General features: G+C 32.5%; 1 protein-coding gene across 1 annotated transcript in view; it reads left to right on the top strand.

The window, feature by feature from the left end:
* The window catches only part of LOC396566 (claudin 1-like), a 133,659-nt gene continuing 118,966 nt past the window's right edge, over positions 702-15,394 (top strand). Inside the window, 3 exon segments of the mRNA XM_005666863.2 lie at positions 702-810; positions 12,903-13,077; positions 14,467-14,566. Coding sequence (XP_005666920.2) covers positions 702-810; positions 12,903-13,077; positions 14,467-14,566 — 384 coding nt within the window.

Raw genomic sequence — 15,394 nt, 5'->3', positions numbered from 1 at the left:
AATTTCCTGTTTTCTGCTTTCATTCTTCCTCTTGTAATAACATTCCATTTTGTTCTTGGATATTTTAAATAATATAAAATGATGCAATGCTCTAACTTTAAAGCTCTATGCTTCTTCATTGATCTCAAGATGACAGAGCTTTCTTATCTGATTCATGCATACTTATCAAATGTATTCCCTTAACATTTTCTTCCCATGTTTTTTATTCTAGCAACAAGTAATTAGCTGGAATTAAAAAAAAAACTCAATTAGTTTTGCTTTCAGGTTTCTACAAAATGACTAGCCCTTTGTCCTTCTGTGTGAAGATGCCTTTTTATTTAAGAACATGCTTTTTTATATGACAATTTCTTTTCTTGTTGTTGTTGTTGTTAAACAAGGAAATAATGAGTAGGGTAAGTAATAATTACCACCAACTCACCAAAATGAAAAACGGAATGTTTAAATGACTTTTACTGCCTCAGTTTTGGTTGAGAAACAAGCACATTCCTAAGAGTTCATCACGCAAATATTTCCAACTACAGTAAATGGACAAGGACCCACATGATGATTCTTAAAAGCCACAGACATGTGGAGGACAAAAAAGCCTAAGATTGTGAGAAAGGCAGAATATTGCCGAGGAATATTTCTTTGGAGGGAGCTCTGGTATTCTATAAATCTCATACTCCCTCCACCTCACTTCTAGTCAAATGAGAACAGCATCAATGGACCATTCAAAAAGGTCAAGCTGGAGGGTCACAGTGGACGGGTGTCTGACTCCAACCCAGAACATTCAGAAAACAAGAGAACGACTGCTAGTGGCTTTAGAGGCAGGCAAAAACAAGTTGTTTAAAATTCTTGGTTGCATTTGGGCAAGGGAAAACCAGGGAGTATTTGCTCAGCATTTCATATGAGCCAAATGGAAAGACAGGCAGCCTAAGAAAATTGTGGACTTAATAGGAAAAATTTAGATGAAGCAGGCCAGTGCAAGAAAGCATAATTTGATGAAGAGCCATTAACCAAAGGTGAAAGCAGAATTTGATGAAGAACCATTAACCAGATCTGAATGCATCATTCATTCCAGTGAAATATAGCTAAGAGGGCTTCAGCAGTGCATAGTTCCTATAAAGGCATTAAACCACCCTCAAAAGGCAGAGGTTTAAATTCTCCTGGGCCCCAAAACTGCCAGAGGATGTAGAAATAGTGCTTGCTAAAGGTAATTTTTGTTTCTCTTAGTTCTCCAATGTGGTCAGAAACCACACTTGGCAAGAGAACAGAGGAAACTAGCTGGGAAGGAAAGACTGACCACATCTCTGTCAACAACCATAGATGATGATGACTCATGAGGGACAGGTGACACTGTTGCATGCAAGTGGATGGTCTAATGATCAAATTAAAGAACATTTAATGATTTAAAGTGAATACAGACACTTGCTTGCATAAAAGTAACCTGAAAAGTCATGAGGCTTACTTCAGTTTTCTTCTGAGAACAGAATAAAACCTTTTCTATTTTAAACAACTTGGGTATATCAATTACTCATAATTATATGGCATGGATCTTGTCAGATACAAATACATAGTTTTCACACATGTAAAAATGTTATCAATTATTATGAACTGCAAAATAATTACTTTTTTCAGATCACTGATGTTATTTAATCTTGTTTTGCTATCTTCAAGCAATTATTTGCCACTATTTAAAAGTGAGAGTTGCCAATTCAGATTTTCTGAGTTTGAATTGTAACTTCCTGTTTAATTAGATATGTGGTTATTAGGAACTTATAAAATTTATGAGCCTTAATTTCATTATATCAAGATACTATGGTACTTAATTGTGGAATTTGGGGGGTTATTCAATGACTTATAATGTGATATTTCTAGCATAGTGAGCTCTCAATGTTGCTATTATTATTTATGTTCTACTGGCATTATAATCTAAAGGTCCAACTCTTTGTTAATGCTTTTTTTCTGAGCTCCTACCAAAAGAAAATTTAATCATCTCACTCCAAATAAAGCAATGACCAATTTGCAATATTAGTGGTCTCATGTCAGGAAATTATAGCACTAGTTAAAAGTGCTATAATTTTTTAGACATATTAAAGAGGTCAAATGACATAAGTGAACATAGTATTTCCATACTGTTCACTTGATTTAGAATTATTTCCTTGTTGATAGCATTAATAACTGTCTGGCCAGTATTCAGTGATTTAGATTTGAAGCTTAAAGTAACACACATGTGTAAAACCCCTATATTATGCTAGGAAGCTGAGGATATTATGATGACATTGTCAGATTAACTCCTTCAGTGCTGCTAAAACTGGGCCTTACTATTAGGCTTTACACCCAGGGAAGATTTATAGGGTCTTGACCATGGACCAGATGTCCAAAAGCAGATATAAAAATGTACATTCCCTCGACATCATTATTTTCTTGAAAATAAGTTTATAAAATTTTATCTCTGGGCCTGGGCCTTGCAAGTAGGGGAAAAATCGTAAGACATCTTAGGTTTTTAATTTTAGAATTTCTGTTTTAAAGCCTGAATGTAAACATAGTGATTGATCTAAGTAATACTAAATAGGGTAGACAGTTTAAAAGGGTTGAAAAAGCTGAGAAGTTGTTTTTTCATTGTTTTTATCTGCAACTTAGCCCTCATCTGGAATTTTCAAAATATATTAAAATGAATATACGTGATAACATCACCTATAATATGTATTGACGCTTCAAATATGTCATGACAAATCTTTTTTTTTCCTTTTCCATAGTTTACATCTTGTCATAAACTATTTGCATATACTAAAATTATGAAGGATATTTGTAACTATAAAAACTAGGAATAAAATCTCTGAAACAAGATAGCACAAGTAATTGTGCTAGGAAAAAACTCTTTAAAACAAATTTTGTCAATAATGATTTCTCACAGAGAGCAAAAATCTATTTTAAATACACAACACAGGATCTCAGAAATGCTCTGTTCTCCATACACTGATGTGATGCAGAGAAACGCTCTTTACACTTTCTGTCCTATGAGAGGATCAGTAAAGATCAAAGGTCACGGCCCTCGACTCCATAATTTCTTTCTCATGTTTTCAAATGTTGAAGATATATGGCAAATATTTACTTTATTTGAGTAGTGCAAAATCGATTTTCCCCAGAACAGTAATTTTAATCTAAAACTCTTAAGAAATTATATTGTCCATGTAGTGATATCTCAACTTAAATATTTTAAGTACAGAAGAGTAGCAAGTTATATTTTAATAAAAACACGCTATCTCCTTATGTGGATATTTCCAAAGACAGATGACACACTTCTGCATTTCAAAATAAATTTTAATTAAAATATATTCAGGAGTTTCCTTGAGGCTCAGCAGAAATGAACCCAACTAATATCCATGAGGATATGGGTTTGATCCCTGGCCTTGTTCAGAGAGTTAAGATTCTGTTGTTGCTGTGGGATGTGGTGTAGGTCACAGACACCACTCAGTTCCCATGTTGCAATGGCTGTGGCATAAGCCGGCAGCTGCAGCTCCGATTCACCCCCTAGCCTGGGAACTTCCATGCACCACACCTGTGGCCCTCAAAATTAAATAAATAAATAAGTAAATAAAAATATAACAATGATCATTATACATTTAGATGAAATCATTGAATATTATCCTTTTATACGGAGGAAAATTATCAAAGTGAACACATAAAAAGCATACTATTTTCTGAACATTTAAAGAAAGCCCTTTGTGGGCAGATAAATATTATACAAAACAGTTTTATAAAAGTAATACCTATATAAAAAGCATTGTATTCACCTACTTAGCCTACTTTATAAGTATAGTATTTGCAAGGAATAAATTTTGATTATAATATTTCCATATATTCACCTCTATGTTACTCCTGATAATATGCAGTGGCTAAAAATACACAGTAAGTATTAGATAAAGAGGCATTTTAACTTACACTGTCATTTTAATATAAGAAATAGTCATGACATACAATTTTTTGCAGCACTATATATTATCTTTAAAGAACATTTACATTGCTATTTTAAGTTCTCTTGGAATCTCATTACTGAAGGAAATATACACCAATAGACTAAAGCTGGCATATTTATGATATATATATGCACTTACACATACATATAAATTTTAAAGCAATGAGCACTTTTTTTTTCTCTCTGTAAATGGAGTGGCATCTTCTTCATGTGCTTTCCCATTGAAGAACTTTTCCAAAAATTTAAGTGCATCTATAATATACCAGATTTAATATCCTCAGAGTCAGGGTACTACTGCCAGAAGTGATGTATTTTTTGTGCACTGCTAACACACAAAAAGTGATTTAGAGGCTGCTGCTAGGCTGATATGTAAGTGGGAGCTTCACACAATTCAAAATTCACCAATATAAAACAAATTAAAAGCACAAAAATTATTTTATCTGACTATTTAAAACATAATTCTATATCCTATGATATTTATTACATAAGAAACACTTGCTTATTTTCATATAAACCTCTGAAATACTATCTTTAATAAAAATCACCTTTAGTAAATGATTTTTGTGCTACACTGTGCATATCTTGAGTGTTTTAAAACTCAGATTTTACTCATATTCACAGTAAAATAAAATATGAAATAAAACTGCATAGCTGCTTATCAGAAAAATAAATTATCACAATAAAACAAATCAACTGATTTTTAAGAGAAAAAATGTAGAAAATATTTAAATATGGCTTACCTTACATTTATGGGGAAACACTCTCTTGTCACAGAGTTTATGAGTTACAATGTTAATAATAGTAAAGAGTATTATTTTATTGACTATAACTACAAAAACACCTTTGAGAAAATATTTTCTTTCCAGGATCTTGACCTAATTGGACAGTTTTTATGTAAGCTAATTTATGTGGTCAGATAAGGCTTTCAAGGGAGCCAATTATGCCCTTTCCTACCATCAATAACACAGTATACCAGCCTTTTCTGGGGGCTTTTTACCTTTTTTGGTTAATATTGAGTTAAGTTGCACTCTTTGGGATAAATCATTCCTTCTAAGACTGTTATTGCTGCTGACTGCTAGCAAGGATTACCAATAGAGCCTCTGTTTTGAAGAAAAAGGAAAATATTTTTTCCCAGAAATGATTTATTTTATTTCATAATCCATTAAACTGAGTTTAACTAACACTACAGAGGGAATGGAAAAATACTTTCTATCATAAATGAAAACTCCTGCAAATCATTACGGTAAGTTTTAAATTGAGATGCTAACAGATAAGTGAAACCAATACTTCTACACTTTCTCTGGTTTGGACATTAATGTCTCTGATGACAACAGCACAAATAACACCTGAGAAAATCCCATCTCCAGTATAATCCTTTATAATATTCAAAGTACCAGAAAAACTGCAAAGCTGCTGTCCAAGATAAGACAAAAATGAGCTTTCTGTGCTCACATTTCATCCTCAATAGGATCTGGGTCCCCGGGACTGAAAAGTAGAACTGACCTCTTAAAGATGATATGTGCAAAATCTTTGTATTCATTCACATCTTTTGTGAGAAATAAAAAGAAATAATGACACTTCTGATTTTATCAAAATAAGGAAATTCTCTATGTTTAGATAATTGTGTATTATGTTTCAAATTCTTTATTATTATTATTATTTTGTCTTATAAAACATTCTGGGACAATACTCAGATTCCTTTTTTTTCAAATTGCTATGTAATATAATCTAACTTTCAAGGGTAATAAAGTGATCCTTACATGGAAAGTAACTTCTTTAAAACAGTAAGAATATATCTGATTTTTTTCTAAAAAAAGATAGCAACAGTTGTCAATTCTTTCATTTTATATATAGAAAGTTATCAAACAATTTCTGAAAAAATAGAGCAACAAATTCCAAATAATTAAGAGTTTCAGGTAAACTCTTGGCCTGACAAATAATGCACACAAAATGTTCCTCACACTGTGTGAATTTTTTGAAATTTCTGTTACATTAAAATTACCATGTACAATATGATTTATGGTACCTCTGCAATAAAGCACAAAGTACTGAATGACAAGAATCAAAAGTGGAAATGGTTTAGATTGCACTGTTTAGTACAAATTTAGAGTGCTCTGGAGTTCTTCAAACACCTAGATTTAACATTTTTGCTTTTTTGATAATCACCTAGTGAGAATGATAGTTAAATTTTGAGTGTTATTCAAAATATTTGTACACATTTAATTATATGAATTCGATACCTTCCTCTATGAATCTCTTTCTTTGGAATGTGCACTTTCCTATCTAGAATGGGAGAGCATCACTTCATTTATTTACCATTTTCCTCTGAATTTAGCTTCTGCTCAAGAACACTCAAATGGAGCTTGTTGATACAATAAAGTTGTTCAACTCAGGTATCATATTAAAAGTTTCTAGAAACAAAGAACATGCATAACATAAAACAATTTCCCTTTCCTGGGTTATAAACTAAACCCAAATTTATTTTTGTAGAGTTTGTCAAAAGTACAATACAGTATTTAATGATTCTATACCTTATGGGATGTAAATTAATTATCCTAAGTATCAGTCTCATTTGAAACTTAAGTAATAATGATAAGTATGCTAAGTAATAATGATATGTATGTTAAGTAATAATATGAAAAATAAGTTAATCTAAAAAGAGGAATCTGCACAGTGCCTGGAACATTATGGATATCAATAAAATATCATTAATGTAATCATCACTATTATTGTCATTATTATCACATTTTCTCCATACCAGCCACGTATTTAGTTACATTACAAAATTGTCATAAATAGAAATCTTTCCTTTCAAATTACATTCACAATATTCAGTGAAAAATCACTCTATGATCATATTTAGAAATATATTTCTGTGTCTGAGAAAATTATAGCCAAAACAAAGACAAACCAAAATGAAAAGCAACAAACAAAATCCCTCGGTTATACTAGTCTGAGCTCTTGCCTTCGATCAAAAGCTGGAGAGTGAAGGTGAGAATCCCTCAAATTAGTAGCAAATAGTGTGATAGTATCTACCCTCCACTGATTAAAGTCTGTCACAGATTCTGTACATAACAAAAAAAAAATATATCGTACACATTTTGCTTCCCCATGGGATAGAATTTCTGGCCATAGATGAATGTTCCCACCTGTAAAAACTAGAAAATCCAGATAACATGGAGAAATCATCTATTCACATACAGCAGAGAACTTCCTAACAAGATCTGGTATGGCAAAGATTCTGGAGAAGGAAGAAACTCTGAGGGAAAAGCTGACTTTCTGGAACTACTTTTACTCCCAGGTACATTTGCCGTTTCTGAACACAGCGTTGTGACTGATGCTTCCTTCCAAAACACACTTCCAAACAGGCAGAGAGCTGTTGAGAAGGACAAATGTATATAGAGAGCTTATGATGGAGATTTGAGTGGCTCAAGTACATGATCATTTTCCCCTCAGAATGTTTGACATATACTGAAGCTCCATGAAGTGGGAGGAAAAATCTATAGAAAAAGCTTCTAAAAAACAGAGAAAAAGCCTGCAGTTACAGGAAATAAATATAAAATGTAATTCATCAGATAAAAGGGTCCTAGTGAATATATGGGCTTTTTGTGGAAAACGCCGGGATCCAGAGTGAGTAGGAAGCACAATGAGCTAAATGGGGGCTTTTATCCAGCTTTTTCATCCAACACAGACTGTTCAATTGATAAGATTATGTTGACCACCTTGCATCCAGGAATAGGGCATGATGAGCCCTCTGTGGTACTGTATTTTAATATCTAGTGATTGGCAATGGATATAATATTTATGTGAATACCAAGTAACAGTGTATCCAATAATCAAGAAAAACATAACAGACCCACAGGTAATTCAGATATAATGACAGAGAATTACCAAACTGAAACACACAGTGAGAAGAAAATAAAAAAAGAGAATTAGAAGAATGATAGTCTCTGACTGGAAACGACATAACATATGCATAATTGGTGGCCCAGAAAGAAGAAAGGAGAAAATGTTGCAAATGTAACAAACAGATGATAGCTAAGAAATTTTCCAAATTATTAGATGTCCATTTAGAGACCCAGTAAATTCTGTGAAAGCTAAGGAAAAATCATAAAGAAAAAAAATGAAGTGTATCTTAATATGCCTTTGATTTGTTAAAAAAAAAAAAAAAAAAAGGCAAAGAAAATCCTAAAACCAAATGGAAGGGCAAAGGATGGGAGCCAGGCAGAAATGATTATATGCAAACTTACAAGGATTTATAAACCTACTGAGGTCTAATTTTTTAAATTGAAACAAAAAATATTAAATATGTGGAATGTTTGAAAGTGCTGAATGGAAATAACCAATCATATAGAGGTTAATAACCAGCAATATGCCTATCCACAATAAGCCATCAAAATTAAAGAGAAAATTAAAAAATCAAATAAGCAAAATACTTATTCAAAAACTGCAGTAAAATTTTAGTAAAAGGATTTCTTAAATTAGAAGAAAATTTATTATTGTGGAAAACATAAAATTTCATTAAAATGAAGAACTTAAAAATATAAACACTAAATCCTGTATTAATAAAAATTAAATATTAATAAATTAAAAGCTGTCATTAAGTGACAAAGACTATCAAACAAAAAAGGAATGCATGAAAAACTAAAAGTACTAACTAAATGCTACTTACAACAGATGAATCTTAAACACACCAATTTAGATAAAAGTCTACAAAAATATCATTAAAAAGTACCTAAAAGAAAGCTGATATTTCTAATACTGGACAAAATAAACAAAAAGACACAAAGAACTAAGTGGTTATTATACGTAGTTCACAGTGCTATAGAGCTGAATATGCTGGGAAATTAAAATTATTTGGTGGATATAGATTTAAAATTTTAATATATTCTAGCTAAGATAGAAGTTAAAAAGAAAATTGTGGCATTAAATGTATATATTAGAAAACAAAGAAAAGCTAAAAATAAATTAACTATTAGTCCATCTGATAAAGCAGAAAAAAAAGTAATGAGAATTTTAAAAATAATAAAGACAAGAAAATAATTTAAAAATAAATGCACAATAAAGGGATCTTTTACTGCAATATTAAAGATACACAGATATTATAAACACCATTATAACAATACTTTGACACTACTACTACTACTAATAATAATATGGGCAAATTCCTGGGGAAAATTATTAAATGCAAACAATGATAAAAACATGTAAAGAGACAAACTTATATAAAGTAGAAATAAATGAATAATGTAGAATATTCTCACAAAATAAACCAAAAAACTCAGTAGATTCACTGTTGAATGCTTTCATATTTTTAGGACATGTAAGCAAAGGTAAACTTAAACAAACTCTTTTTTTTTGCTTTTTAGGGCTGCCGCAGCTGTGGCATATGGAAGTTCCAAGTCTCAAATGAGAGCTACAGCTGCTGGCCTATGCCACAGCTGAGGCAACGCAGGGTCCAAGCCATGTCTGTGACTTATGCCACAGGTCACAACAATGCCAGAACCCCAACCACTGAGTGAGTGAGGCAGGGATTGAACCCTCAATAGTCAGGTTTGTGCTGCTATGCCACAAAAGGAACTCCCTACAAACTCTTTAATGGGATAAAATATAGGGGATGGTTTGTAACTTATTCTGTAAAGCCAAAAAGAACTTGCTTTTGACACTAGACAAGAACCAACTACCATCCAAACATTTTCACAAAAATAAATGGCAATTTAAAAAAAATTTAGCAAATGAGATGCATAAAATGCAATGATGTACACAAAAGAATAATACATCATGAACAAATAGGATATATTCCAGGAAAGCACATGTAGTCCATTACTGAAAAAAGTCAGAAAGAAAAGAGTAGCCCCTGACAGCCAGAAATTCTCCTGTCACTATTGGTTAGGCCTCCTCAATGTTGTTAGAAGTTGGCCTGGTGGACACAGTTAAGCTGTTGTGTGCTATTTAACATAAATATTTTCATAGAACACAAGTATCAGACAAGACCACTCTATGGCCACAAGGAACAAGTAAAATATCAGATTGTTTCACTATCAGTGCTGAAACAGACAAAATTATAAACATTGTCTAAATCACAAAAATGACTACACATTCCTGTATGCTGGTTAATATGAATGACAATTCATATTAACTACTTTTTCAATCTTGGCTGTAGCTTTGCCTTATTACTCTTAGATCTTCTGTCTTCTTAACCCTCAAGTTGCTAAAACCCCAAGATATTTACTGTCATGGAAAGATTGTTATGTTCATGGGGATCTGACTTATAGAATCATGTCATAAAAATATCTTGTGGTTTTCATTATTCAAAAAGAAAACTTGTGGTTTTCATTATTCAAAAAGAAAACTATTATCCCAATGCATTTCAATATCTCTAAATAAAACTATTTCTGTGGTTTCTTTTTTGTAAAGCAGGATGATTTGCTTCATGGCATTATAGTGGTGTTTAGGATGCTATTATATCTGTTCCTGCTAAGGTTGCTGGTAAGCTTAAGCTTATTGGCAAGGATTCTCCAGTTTAAATGCACCTCTGATAGCACTTTTTCCTTACCAAGTTGCTAGGGATGATATGAAGAATAATTAAATTTAAAAACATGGTTTTCTTGCCTGAAAGAATAGTGTAATATTTGGCATCATTAGTATTCTAGTGCTAGAAAGAAGACCTCTTAGATATAGTTACTTCAAATGATTTATCTGCATGTGCCCATTTGCAATTCTGATATGACTTGGACAGGAGAACTGATAATACAAGACATTAAAGCATCTGGAAGTAGACCAAACTGTAAGTAAAGGAAATTGCCTATTTTTATGGATGACACTTATGCTATGTTTTTTATATAAGTAAAGCACTCAAGAGACACTGACATGGTCCTAAAACATTTTTAAACTATAGATGAATCTATAAAATACCACTCCTGGATTAAAAACCCTAGGTCAAACAAAACTACACTTTAGGTTTCCATTTTTAACCTGGAATAGAATAGAAGAGAGACTTTTAAAATAATGGGCAAGAATAAAACAGGGCTTTTAGGTACTTATCTTTTTAGGCTTATGATAACACATAAACACATATCATTCCCAGGAAGAGGAAAACGTCATTTTAAACCAAGGATGAGTCACTCACTCAACATTCCCTCCACTGCTCTGAGCCTGGAGATATAAAACAATATCCATTTTCCCAAAGTTTTGTGTTAATCACAGGCTACTGTAAATTATTTCCATAATCAAGAACAGAAAAACAGATATTGTTGTTAACAGAATAAATCAAAGAACACTATGGAATTCTAATTATTTTTTGTTGAGTTATTTGTTCTTATATTTCATTAGTCAATAACAGTATGTATTTTGTAAGCACTAAATACAAGAAAAATGAAGCACAGTTATTTGCATATTTTTGCTTTTGTCCCTAATTTAAATTGTTTGAGGGTAGTCATTGGGAGTGAGGGTTTTGTGTGTGTCTGTGTGTGTCTGTGTATTTATGCACATGTGCACATACAAATGCAAATCTAAATGTTTACTCAGAAGTTTAACATCTCAATAAAAAATCATTTGAAAAGCAGTGGCAACTTATATTTACTTCACTTCTGCTATTCTTTTGCTTTTTCTGACAGTTTTCCTCTCACATTTTTTGTTAGCTTTAATTAAGTTTTCTCCTTAGACCTGAAAGAAAACAAAACAAAAAATTGCAGGCTCAGTAAATTTTCTCAGAGCATACACAATTTGATCAGTTACTGCCTAGTGTCCATGTTGATAATAAATGTTTAAATGCTTTTAAAGCAATTTTGCCTGATTAGTAATTAGTAGGTCAAAAATATGGACTAAATGCTTTAGTGCTATGATTCCCAAACTTCTTGGGAGTGTAAGAATTTCCTGAAACACAAAAAATGCAGGCTCAGTGCTTTCACAATAGATAATGAAAGAGACATGAAAGAAACTAACCCTGGTAATCTGTATTTTTAACATAAAATACTGTATTTCAAACATAAAATACTGTATTTCTCAGCATAATCGAGGATTTTGCAATGCAGACTCTCAAAGCCACATTCTACACTTACTAACTCAAAATCTGCATACTAACAAGCTATCAAGATAAATCCTATACTCATTAAAAACTAAAAAAATAATCTTTATCATATTCTTTCACTAATATTAGATAAGTGAAACCTTTTAATTAGTTTCATGCCCAAAGGGCCTGTATTATTTTTCTACTTTATATGAAATAATGCCATACAGAACAACTAGTTTCATCTTCCCAGGTTACAAATCCAAAATCTAAGACCATGGTATATTATTCTGATAAGTAAATGGGTCTTGATATCTAGTCTCCTACTCTTATTTTCTTCAAAGTTTTTTTGTTTTGTTTTGTTTTTTGTTGGTGGTGGGCTTTGTGTGTGTATGTTCTTTACAATGCTCTCTGATCGTAGCCTAATATTCTGCTATGTGATATTGTTTGCCATTTTCATGATACTTCTATTATTTCATAATATTCTTATATGTTCATTTATTAATGCTCTGATTCACTCAAGTAACATACTGAACTCCTACTGATAACCATTTCATATCACTCATCATTAAAGCTAGTATCACATACACCAGTCTTTGATTATTGAGGACTCGGGATAGGAACATAACCCCATCAATATATGCCAAATAAAATCCTGTAAACCATTAAAAGTACTATTCAGTTGTAATTTTCTTCCCAGTGTATTCTCCACCCATTGAGCCAAGAAGGGATTGCTGTTGCCCTAAACCTCCTTTGAAAACATTTGCATTAATTTTCTATCCCTGCTATAACAAGTAAACACCAGTTCTGAAGCTTAAAGCTATACACATTTTTTTTTTTTTTCTCTCACTGAAGGTCAAAAACATAAATCAAGGAGCTAGCAGGGCTGGGTTCCTTCTGAAGCCTTCAGAAGATATGTTGTCTTGCCTTTTCCAGCTTCCAGAGGCTGCCTGGATTCCTTGACTCAACATCCAGTCCACCTTTGTTCTTCTGCGGTGACATCTCTTACTGTTGACTGGCCCTTCTGTCTCCCTTTGATAAATACCCTTATATTACATCGGGCCCATCTGGATAATCTCCTCAGCTCAAGACCTTTAACTCTAGTTGCAAGGTTCCTTTTGTCATTTATGGTAATTAACATATGCATAGGTATCAGGGATTAGGATGTGGATATCTTTAGAGGGCCATTACTCAGTACCACAATGTCTATACTTGTCATGGTATTTATCACTAATTCCATATTAGAAATGTATTGTGTATTAGGAAGAAAGCAAAGAAAGACTAGAAAAAAAACATAAATATAGACAAAGTTAGAAAATCAAATTAAGAATCAAATGAGGATATTAAGTGGTTAAGCTTTGATAGTTAAATATTGAGAGTTTTGGTTTTCTTAAGTGTAGGCTTCTTGTTAGGTTAACATGGATGTAATAGGAATTATTATTATTATATATTTTTTTACCCAGTCCTATATTGTTCTTATGGAAAATAGAAAGCAATGGTGCCACACACGCCATTTTGGTTTTTTGTCAAATTGCTTCTTTCTGACCAATATTTTATTCCAAAATGAAGCTGTGCTGTTGACTGCCTCGTAATCATAGTAATTGGATGGAGGTAGGACCCATGATCCAAACCTGACTGATCATACTTTTCTTAAAGTAGCTGAGGGAAAGACCTTTCCTTTCTGGAGGCTAAGCTCAAAGTTTATGAGATCCTTGTGGGAAAAGCCAAGGCAGAGGGCCTAATTCTATGCTTCCCTTTCCTTTTTCTTTCATATTAAAGAAAAATACTGTCTGTCTGTCCATCTACTATCTATCTATCTACCTACCTACCTACTTACCTACCTATTATCTAATCTATCATTCTTATATGGATGCATATATAAATAGCAGTGTATGTACATAAGTTCTGTATCTCAAACTTTTTATTAAAAATATTTTCCTTACTTATTCTCTATTTATCCATATTGCCATATTTAAAGAATGAGCGCTGGCAAAATTTATTATTTTTTCTTATATTCTAACACTGACATAAAACATTTCAATGGGATACTAATCCTGGTTACCCCATTACCTAGAATACAAACTGTTTATGGCATTTAATCAAGAGTTTCACGGGACCTTGGAGGACTTAAGGCATATTCATACATACATATATATATATGTATTTATATTTATATACACATATATAAATGGATGATACACAAATACAGAAAGTCAAATACACACACACACACACATATATACAAAATAAGAACTGTATACATGTATTTCTTCAGCTTTGTCCAAATATATTTTTGCAGTAGAACATTCTAACTCTTGGTGAGAAGAATGATGCAATAGTATTCCATTATTCTCTATCTAAATGAAATCACATTGTTTCCCTTTTAGAGCATTACTTAGGCAGTCTGACTTCCTCTGTCTTCCCCGATATTCATTCTACTTAGGATGACTCAAGGAAATCACAAAAGTTATTGATCTATCATAATATTTGTGTTCCTTAGTATGCACGGACTAGAAAGAAATGAGAAGTTAGCTATCTATATTGACCTTCTGGAGGACACTGTTGCCATAAATGCGTCATTTAAATATTGCAACAACAGGGTAGGTCAAGCTTAAATGAAAAGCTGCTAAGTGACTCAGATAAAAGTATGCAGCCTGGGAGTTCCTGCTGCGGCACAGTGGAAACAAATCTGACTAGTATCCATGAAGATGAGGGCTTGATCCCTGGCCTTGCTCAGTCAGTCAGGAATCCGGTGTTGCTGTGAGCTGTGGTGTAGGCCGACAGCTATAGCTCTGATTTGACTCGTAGCCTGGGAACTTCCATATGCCATGGGTAGCCCTAAAAAAGTAAAAGGTATGCAGCCTAATATGAAGTTTTCTTTCAACTATGTCTAATTTTCATGTATAAAATACTACTTTTTTTTTTTTTTAAGGTGGGCTAGAGCACAAGAACCATAAATGTTTTAAAACTACCAGGGGGTAAAAATATTAATTAGTAGCATTGCCTTGTGAACTACTTAACAAGGTTATAAATTAAATTAGCATTGCAGTTTAAATATTAGGGAAAACAATGTGTTTTATTTACCAAAGCAAATAACATGTCATTAAGTAAAGTGTCTGACATGTTGAATAATAAAAGTGTTTTGGCCCATTTCAGAGAAATGCATTTTAGGTATGGAATAGAATGGCAACCTCTGGGGAAGGGCAGCATGGCTCACTACCTGTTAAAGGGAAAAATGAAGCCTAGCTCTTTACTGAGCAGTAAGATGCAAAATGCCTGATGCACAGTTGCATAGGAATTCATTCCTTAACAAGAAATAATTTTATAAAACTAGATTTTGCCATCTAGGTCTTGCATCTCATAGAACTCGAAATGATTTATTGTTGATAGTTTACCTTAAATTCTCAGATTAATGAAGAGTTACAAGT

This window comes from Sus scrofa, chromosome 8 (assembly GCF_000003025.6).
Source record: "Sus scrofa isolate TJ Tabasco breed Duroc chromosome 8, Sscrofa11.1, whole genome shotgun sequence".
Lineage (NCBI taxonomy): Eukaryota > Metazoa > Chordata > Mammalia > Artiodactyla > Suidae > Sus > Sus scrofa.
The sequence above is the reverse complement of the archived record's forward strand: the minus strand, read 5'-3'. Positions and strand labels throughout refer to the sequence as shown.